At 37.8% G+C, this 10,179-nt stretch overlaps 1 protein-coding gene across 1 annotated transcript in view; it reads right to left on the reverse strand.

Annotated features, from left to right (window-relative positions):
• Nucleotides 1–538: 538 nt before the first annotated feature.
• LOC137625086 (ADAMTS-like protein 1) overlaps nt 539–10,179 on the reverse strand; it is a 134,425-nt gene continuing 124,784 nt past the window's right edge. The window contains exons 6-7 of the mRNA XM_068356017.1: nt 5,873–6,041; nt 539–592 (exon numbers count right to left, since the gene is read on the reverse strand). Coding sequence (XP_068212118.1) covers nt 539–592; nt 5,873–6,041 — 223 coding nt within the window. The remainder of the gene's footprint in view (nt 593–5,872; nt 6,042–10,179) is intronic.

Raw genomic sequence — 10,179 nt, forward strand, 5'->3', positions numbered from 1 at the left:
TATTGCAATTGGTTCTTGTTTAGATCGATTTTTTGTTTAATCTCACGATAGACAGACAAGGGAGGCATGCAGTAGGGCTAAGTGCCTGCCGCCTTTCTGTCTTTCCCTTCTGAATAAGGTGGCTATCTGGGTCTTGGAAGATTTCAAAGGTAGGATGTTGTATTGGGGAAAGCTTTGTAATTTATAACTATATAATTTGAAACTATGACGTGGCTTGAATATGGGTTGATAAGGATTGGATGGCCTATACTTTATCATTCATTAAGAAAATATGGTGTATTTTTAATACATTTTCAAAGAAAATATTCATATTCTTAAATGTAGGGTTTTGGCTATTGTGGATAATTTTAATCTCTCTCTCTCTCTCTCTCTCTCTCTCTCTCTCCTCTCTCTCTCTCTCTCTCTCTCTCTCTCTCTCTCTCTCTCTCTCAGAGCAATATGCAAGTTCAGTGCTGAACTCTGAGAGGTTTGTTGTGCAAAAGGTAACCACTTGTGATGATATACAGACCACTGACCGAAAGCCTCTTCACTATCCATCTTATCCCGCTTCTCTATCCATCTTATCCCGCTTCTCTTCAGATAATGGAGGAGTCTGTGAACCTTTTCATATTAGAGTTATTAGTACCTCATGATTGTTCTTTTGAATACTCTACGTTTCGACCTGTTGCTGAAGTCTGTGGCAAAATCTCAGTTTTGTGTACAGAGCGTATGCTAGCAAGCGTTGCTTTAAGGCTTATTGTTCTCTTGTCTAGGGTAGTGCCATAGCCTCTGTACCTTGGTCTTCCACTGTCTTGGGCTAGAGATCTCTTGCTTGAAGGTACATTTGAGCACACTATTCTATCTTGTTTCTCTTCCTCTTGTTATTTTGAATTTTTATAGTTTATATATGAAATATTTATATTAATGTTGTTATTGTTCTTAAACTTCTCTTGTATTTTTTCCTTATTTCCTTTCCTCACTGAGGTATTTTCCCCTGTTGTAGCCCTTGGGCTTATAGCATCCTGCTTATCCAACTAGGTTTGTAGCTTAGCAAGTAATAATAATAATAATTATAATGATTGTAAATGCTTTTATCAATGTTTATGTGTTATAAGATGGCTAATGTGGACCCTTGTATTCGGACATACCAACCGAGACGTCGCCTGTCAACTTTGGTTCTCAGATACCTACATAGGTGTTTTGAGGAATGCATATTTTGATTTGCCAATTTTAGTTTTTATTTATTTATTGATATAGTTGTTAAGTGGGAGGCAAGTTATTGTACTGACCTAAATAATGAAAATACTAATTCTGTAAGCAAGTATTTTTGTTTATTACTGTAGTAATGATTGCCTAGACCTCGTCTCTGGGGGGGGGGGGTGCTTCGTAGGCTAAAAGTAAATTTATTAGCCCCCAAAGCGTAGGCCTGCCTGCACAATTAATTACTTAGCACAAAGGTACCACTTGATTTACTTTCTCTATTTTGACAGAAATGTTACTAGCTCTCTTGGGGTGACAAGTTTTCAAGAAAAAAAATTATTTTCTGTAACGTCAGGGTGACGAATTGGGTTTAAGATGTGAGACAAGTAGTATTTTCGCTTCTTCTGATGTCTGGCGGATGATCTTACTAGAACTATAGTCAATTTTTTAAGCGAGGCAGATTTGCACCGACTCGCAGGGTTGCCCTTTTAGCTCGAAAAAGTTTCCTGATCACCGATTGGTTGGACAACATAATTCTAACCAATCAGCGATCAGGAAACTTTTCCGAGATAAAAGGGCACCGCTGCGAGTCGGTGCAAATGCGTCTCATTAAAATAAATTGACTATAGTATGGTCCGGCAGGGGTCACTAGCTCTTAGTTAGGCAAGCACTGCACATCACAAGGAACTGGCTATCCTTTGATGAATCTAGCCAACGAATCCTCTTGAGGCCCTCTGCGTCTATAGGCGTAAGAGGTGGTGATGAACGTATTTTAGGGTTAGTTTGGCGTTTGTGCCTGACAAGAACAACTCTGCATATTATTATTATTATTATTACTTCTTGCTAGGCTACAACCCTAGTTGGAAAAGCAGAATGCTATAAGCCCAAGGGCCCTAGCAGGGAAAATAGCCCAGTGAGGAAAGGAAACAATGGAAAATAAACTGTTTTAAGAAGTGCAATACCATTAAAATAAATATTTCCTATATAAACTATAAAAAATTAACAAAACAAGAGGAAGAGAAATCAGATAGAATAGTGTGCCTGAGTGTACCCTCAAGCAAGAGAACTCTAACCCAAGACAATGAAGACCATGGTACAGAGGCTATGGCACTACCCAAGACTAGAGAACAATGGTTTAATTTTGGAGTGTCCTTCTCCTATAAAAGCTGCTTACCATAGCTAAAGAGTCTCTTCCACCCTTACCAAGAGGAAAGTAGCCACTGAACAAATACAATGCAGTAGTTAACTCCTTGAGCAAAGAACTGTTTGGTAATCTCAGTGTTGTCAGGTGTACGAGGACCGAGGAGGATCTGTAAAGAATAGGCCAGACTATTCGGCGTATGTGTAGGCAAAGAGAAACAACCGTAACCAGAGAGAAGGATCAAATGTAGTACTGTCTGGCCAGTCAAAGGACCCTATAAATCTCTGGTGGTAGCATTTCAACGGGCGGCTGGTGCCCTGGCCAACCTACTACCTACTTAAGATGAATTCCAATAGAGTAAACCTTTAATTAATGATGATGATAATAAAAAAAGTCCTTGATGTGATGACAGTAAGAGAGGTGCCTTTAGATTCGTATTTATGTAGATGGAAAAAGAAGCTGAGCATCGTAAATTCAAAAATTTTATGACTTCTAAATATTTACACACACACACACACACACACACACACGAGATTCAACCCTTTCCTAAGTGAAACCCGCTGGTTCAGCAATTTATGAGAGTATGGTTTTCTAGTGTACCTCACGGGGTACGCCGTTTCACCAGGGTATTACTACTTTCCCCCTGAGCGTGACAGGAAAGATAATATATATATATATATATATATATATATATATATATATATATATATATATATATATATATATATATATATATATGTATATATATATATATATGTATATATATATGTATATATATATATATATATATATATGTATATATATATGTATATATATATATATATATATATATATATTGTATGTACTTTATATAATCAGACACTATTACACCAGGAAGATGAATCTATCAAACAATGGTATACATTGATATAAATCCGGCGTCAACGGCGTGTCTTGAAGTCCCCCCACCCCCTCCTGTGCGTGTTGGAGGGAGTGGGTATTCTGACGTACAAGTTCGGTGCCCCCCCCCCACTGCCTTTAGTATTTTTAGACTTTGAAGTTGAAGCTTTGATTAATAAGGGCCCGAGGGAGCTGGTCTTTACTGGTTTTTTATGGCAACGATATGTTGGCTATTTTTGGGACGGAGGATTTATTGGGAGTGAAGTCTGTTTGTGTTCGTGTGTGTGTGTTTTTATATATATGCTTTAATGAATTAATTTATTTGGTTTGTGAAAGGGGAGACTACGGCTGTTGCTGTGTTCGTTTTTATTAATGGCTGAATCGAGGATGATTCTTTTCCAGATACCAGTTTACTCACACACACTCACTATATATATATATATATATATATATATATATATATATTATATATATATATATATATATATATATATATATGTATATATATACATACATATATATATATATATATATATATATATATATATATATATATATATATATATCGAGAATGACTATAATCGATGGACATTAAGATTAACAGTAAGGGTCCCTAGAGATTGCAAGAGAAGCAGCTGAATTAAGAGATAGAGATTGCAAGAGAAGACGGTGGATTGACGAACTATGAAAATTTGTGGGTGTGGACTGGCATAGAATGGCCACAGACAGAAACAAGTGGAAGGACATGTTTGGGGCCTTTGTTCTGCAGTGGATGATGATGATATATAAGGTTAGTACAGTTGGTAGAGGGGGTCTGCGTGCACCCCCCGGAAATCAATTTCTAATTGGTGTCTTCCTATGGGGAAAAATGTGTAGAAAACGGTTTGCTATGTTAAAAATTTGAAATATTGTCCCACGTGCCTTTTTTATGCAAATTAAGCCGCCATTACATGAAAATACTAAAATCGCTATAACTCCGCCAATACAACAGATAACTGCAAAAATAAGGTGTCTAGACCCAGGTTTTGAGGGTCTAGCATCAATATAAGACCAGTCTCATAGTGACCACATGTGTTCCTGACATGTAAGATATGCAAATTAGTGCCGCCATTACTGAAAAACCTATTTTTACCATATCTTTGCAAATGTTATAGCAATCGTGAAGAACGTGTTGCCTGTACTCGTATTTTAAGGGTGAAAGAACATCATAAGACCAGTCGTTTTTTCATCACAAGTGTCATTTGCACATTAAGAAGAAAAAAAAATTAAGATATAGATGCTTCTGGAAATCATCTAAATGTTCCCTGTCATCACAAGCATCAATCGTCATCGCTTTCATCGCTGTCGAAGTCAAATGAATCTGTTTCTTCGTCTTCGCAATTATCTTCTGCTTCCTCCTGATCATCAATAGTTTCAAGGAGATCAACTAGTGAGGTAGGTAGTACTGGACCACATGACCACAATGGTTCCAGCATGCCTTCTTCTGTCTTTATCCATCCCTGGCCCTCGTCGTAGGGGTTTGGCTTTTCACAAATGGGTTCGTTAGCTCGTTTGTACAAACAAACCCGGTGGTTCACACGCTGGACATGGGGCTTCAATGCTGAAAGACATGGAGGGAGGCGAGCAAAGTCCACCTTAGATTTCAATGTTAATTTTTCATTTTCTCCTACCATCTTTCGAAGCATCTTAGATCGGACGGCATCCACAGACAAATCACGACTTTGGCTGTACATCAAGCAAGTGAATTGTTCTAACTGGTTCAACATTAGGCCATTTATGCTCCAGTCATTCCCAAGTTCTCTGAACACCTTGTGGAATCTCGGGTTCTTCTCAAGCTTTTTTAGTGGACCGACCTTCCCTTTTCCTTTGAAAGCACTGGTACAATCCTCCCCAGTGAAGACATAGAAGCCAAGAAGGGTAGCACAGTAGTCCTCCCCTAATGATTGTGCAAGCTCAGATACATTGATGAGCTGACGTTGCTTTCCTGATCCTGTATCAAGGTACACAGTCAGTTTGATAGCATGGGCATGGTAGAGTAGAATCACGAAGATATCCGTGTCAGGGGTTCTAACCACAGCATTCTTGTAACCAAGAGCAGCAGCATGATGTAGGTACAACACCACTCTCGTATCTGTCTCTTCCTGGTTACTGTATATAGTGGGCATCTCAAGCACCTCGACCTGAAACAAAAAAGGTCATTGAGCATATTTTGGATTAACATGTAAATGAATGTAGTCATCCTAAAAATAAAGGTGCAATTTCACATACCTTGCCTTCTTTGGAAACGAACTGATGAGCTCTCCCCTCGACAATCAGTACTGCCATCTCGGTTCTCTCCAGTCTAGATGCCGCCTGTTGGCCACTCCATACCTGCAGCATGAGTTGACAGAGCTGCTTCTTGTTGTCGTCATTTGCAAGGAACACCTTGAAGTCGTATGGCTTTCTTGTTGCTGGTCCGGCAAGAATGATCCTCTCTGAGCTGCCACGTCGAAGTCTTTCCTGAGCTTTGATGGATCCCGGAAAATAGCTGTCAGTTGAGAACAAGAAATGTTTTTTGGCAATCATCTGGTCAAGTATCTGAAGGCAGATCTCCACACACAGTAGCATGTGCTTTGGTAATTTCCATTTTCCATCTGACACTGCACGGCAAATGTCTTGCCCAATGGAGAATACCAGTCGCTTCATCTTTTCACTTGTATCTATGTCTTCTTTTCCTGACATCACCATGCTTAGAAAACGAATGAGATCAGATGGTAGTAGATCATCACAGCTGAGGTCCATATCATCTAATGTTGGCGGCCATGGGAGGACTTTGGAGTCTTTGTAAGCCTGTAGAATATTACTGCGAAGAAGCAGAGCAGCGTTTTGGTATTTGTCTTTGCTACCAAGCGTGTAAGCTTGTGCTAAAGCATCGTTAACCGAAATATTGGAATTGTACACAAGCCAAAATGAAATTGCATCAAGTTTGTCATGATCAACCTTCAGAAAGGACACATGCTCCTTGATTGAATCATTTTGTAGACGTTTCAGGAGTTTCTCTGAGCGGTAGTTTTCATTCTCCTGCCCATTGCGTTTCAGTTCTTCAATATAGAGCAAGCGCAATGATGTTAGACGCAGGACTTCATTCCGTTGGATGACATGAGTTCGAATGTGCTCCCGTACAAAATTCAGTGCCTTCTCATAAGCGGCCGAAATCTTCGCGTGTTCAGTACGCTTTGGGTCATTTGCTCTGTTAACCCCGCGTTCAAAGTTAGCAAATGTGGTGTGGAATGATCTCAAACATGATGGGTGATGTTTTGCTTCTACAGCAAAGAGGTCTACATTTTTCACACGTCTATGAAGCCGAAACATGCCCATTTTTTCAGCTCTCGATTCAATTTGTTCCCATGCATTTTCCTTGTTTCTCCAAGATGAGAAATGGACAGGTCGTACAGTTTTTCGATCAGCACCTTTGATCTCTACTTTCTCACAAAAAATGCACTCCTCTGAAAAGACAGGTCCAGTTGAATGTCTACGAGGTGAATGCAATAGCGAGGTGGATGCCTGTGGTTCCTCAGTTGTCTTATTTTCTATAAGATGCAGATTGCCAGAGAACCGCTGATAACACTGACGGTGATACCCATTATTTTCAAGGTCCTCGGGGACAGTCTCAGGAATCTGGTCGCATACAGACTGCATACGATAGGGAGATGCATGTGGCTGACAGAGCCGCAGGTCCCGGATTTCATGAAGGTGCTTTAGTTTATCAAATGCAGTTCCTTTGATTCTACTGAGTGGGGTAAAAGGCCCATGATCAGAGATGGATAACACATGAAGCATGCATACAGGTGCAGGTGAAGCAGGCTTTTTGCTCAGGCTGGTGCGTTCAGTGCTGGCAGATTCAGCATTCCTTCGCTTTGGCATGATGGCGAACTTATACCAAAACTATTACTCTGAAATGAGAAGTATAGGCCTATAACCAACATGATGAAGTGTTTTGAAATATTACTACCAATGACACTAAGTCATGCAAGTAATTGCATTAATTGTCTTATCAAATAGAGCTTGAGAGATTATATAAACACCTTTTACCTATCTGACTATAAGCAGACTAAATTATGATAAACCTAGAAAAGATAAACCTAGAATGATTCATAAATTGCTGAAAAACACACTGCTTCATCCAATATAAATGACACGGATTCAATGAATCACATCCTCTCCTATTCAGTAAAGTGTTGCCACCTATGATGAAATGATAAAAAATATTTCACTGCTTAATAAACACTAATTGGTAAGTACCCTCAGAATCTCTCATTACCTGACTATATCTCATTATAATAAAACAAATAAGCAAAAGGCACATTCAAATATAGTCTAATAATAAACATCAACCCATAAAACAAGGGTACAGACAACACGTTCTTCACGATTGCTATAACATTTGCAAAGATATGGTAAAAATAGGTTTTTCAGTAATGGCGGCACTAATTTGCATATCTTACATGTCAGGAACACATGTGGTCACTATGAGACTGGTCTTATATTGATGCTAGACCCTCAAAACCTGGGTCTAGACACCTTATTTTTGCAGTTATCTGTTGCATTGGCGGAGTTATAGCGATTTTAGTATTTTCATGTAATGGCGGCTTAATTTGCATAAAATAGGCACGTGGGACAATATTTCAAATTTTTAACATAGCAAACTGTTTTCTACACATTTTTTCCCCATAGGAAGACATCAATTAGAAATTGATTTCCGGGGGTGCACGCAGACCCCCTCTACCAACTAGACTAGGTAGCACGATAGAAATTAATTAAAAAAAATCTTAATATATATGAAGAGATTTAGATATGTTGAAATTTCAAAGGAACATTATTTCTGTCAAATAAGTCATTTATCAAATAATTTCCACGTAAATATCTATGTAAATTAATTCATATATAAATATATATTTTCATCATCAGCCATTGCTAGCCATCCTAGGGCGGAAGACCTCAGACACGTCTTTCCAATCCCTTCTGTTTATGGTTTTTCTATGCTAGAGCATATCTGCAAATTTTCTCAGCTCGTCAATGTATCGTCGTCTCTCCTTTCATCTGATTTTTGCTATCTCTAGGGACTCTGTTATTCTTCTTGGTGTTCATGCAGACATATGATAGTCATGCATGCACGGGTGCCTAGATGATTGATTATATGGTCACTCTTATTCGTAAACTTGGACAGAACATGAATTAATAGTTCTCTTGCATGAGGGTACACTCGGGCACGCTATTCTCATTCTCTTCACTTTTTTTTTCTTTTTGAGGTTTTCATTGTTTATATATGAAAAATCTAATTTAATGTTTGTTCTATTCTTAAAATATGTTTTGATTGTTTTTTTTTACTTCTCTTGTACTTCGTTTATTTCCTTGTTTCCTTTCCTCGCTGGGCTCTTTTTCCCTGTTGGAGCCCTTGTGCTTATAGCATCTTTCTTTTCCAACTAGGGTCATAGCTTAGCTTATAATAATAATAATAATAATAATAATAATAATAATAATAATAATACATTTACTCATTTTAAACAGTTGTTTTACCCTTAGTATTTATAGGTACGTGTAATAGGCCGCATTAAACTCATAAAAAAAATATTTTATGCCGAATCAGTTATATCCAAATCACTGAATTTTAGTTGGTCATGGGTGTTAAGTAACTTTTTGGTAATATTTTCGTTGACTAGTAAATACTTTATCGAATTTTTTAAAAAATATATTTAATCATACGTGAATGAAAAGTGCTATTGTATAACATTGACTTCAATAATTCATGAAATTGGTTGTTATTATTATTATTATTATTATTGTTATTATTATTATTATTGTTATTATTATTATTATTATTATTATTATTATTATTATTAATTGTGATATTGCAAATGAGCTTTTCAATGCTTGAATTTTCCTTCTCTTTATTTAATCAATACTGCATACCAATAGTACTGCGGGAATTTTGTTTTTGTTGTTATTATTATTAATCTATTCATGCCCTGTTTTTCATGTTTTAATATTTTTTTGTTCCTTACACGATAATGGTAAGATTTGTTGTAATTATTCAGATGATGTTTTTATTACTTCTCTTGTTTTGTTTTATTTTCCATAATAGCTTGTTTTCATTGGTGGCATTGGGTTACTTCAAGTGGTCTGCATTTTATGTTTTCCCTTAATACTGATGGCTTATTGGAAGCGTCCCGGTCTGGCACTCCCCGGACTGGGGTTCGAGTCCCGCTCAAACTCGCTAGTTCCTCCTGTCGCTGCAACTTCACCATCCTCGTGAGCTAAGCATGGTTTTTTGGGGGAGAGCCTATAGGAGTACATGCTGAGTCATCAGCAGCCATTGTCTGGCCCTTCCAGGTCCTAGTTTTGGTTGGAGGTGGGTCTTGGGCTCTGATCGTATGTATATATGGTCAGTCTCTAGGGCAGCTAGGGCAATATCACTGTCTCTTACCTCCGCCATTCACGAGTAATCTTTAATCGTAAAAACACTGTCGTTGTTTTACTGCTTTTAATTAATAACTGCTCTTTCTACTGCTGCGTTTACTGCTGCAGCTGCTACTAATTTAACACCTGTTGCTGCTATTTTTCTCCAAAGTTCGCCCAAAAATACTGGTCTCAAGATGCGATAAATTTCAGTTTTAGATATTTTTGACATAATTGAAACACTGTAGTGGTTAGTATTACCAGTGCAAATCATTTCCTGCGAGATTCATGAAAATGACTTTTGAAAATTTGATAATTCAACATTGCTTTTGCAATTTTAATCCTAGATTCTTGATGAAAGATATAAAAGGTTTTTTTCTATCGAGGGGCTCCTAAAATTTATGGAAATGGACCTTAAATTTTTATATCCTATTAAGGTTATGGGTGTTTTCTAAGGGGTTGGGGTCAGGTTAAGGTGGGGGGGGGGTGTTAGTTGGGTTAGAAAGGGGGTTTCAGGTAGTGAGGGGAAATGAAAAATATGGGAA

The sequence above is a fragment of the Palaemon carinicauda genome, chromosome 31, assembly GCF_036898095.1.
Source record: "Palaemon carinicauda isolate YSFRI2023 chromosome 31, ASM3689809v2, whole genome shotgun sequence".
Taxonomy (NCBI): domain Eukaryota; kingdom Metazoa; phylum Arthropoda; class Malacostraca; order Decapoda; family Palaemonidae; genus Palaemon; species Palaemon carinicauda.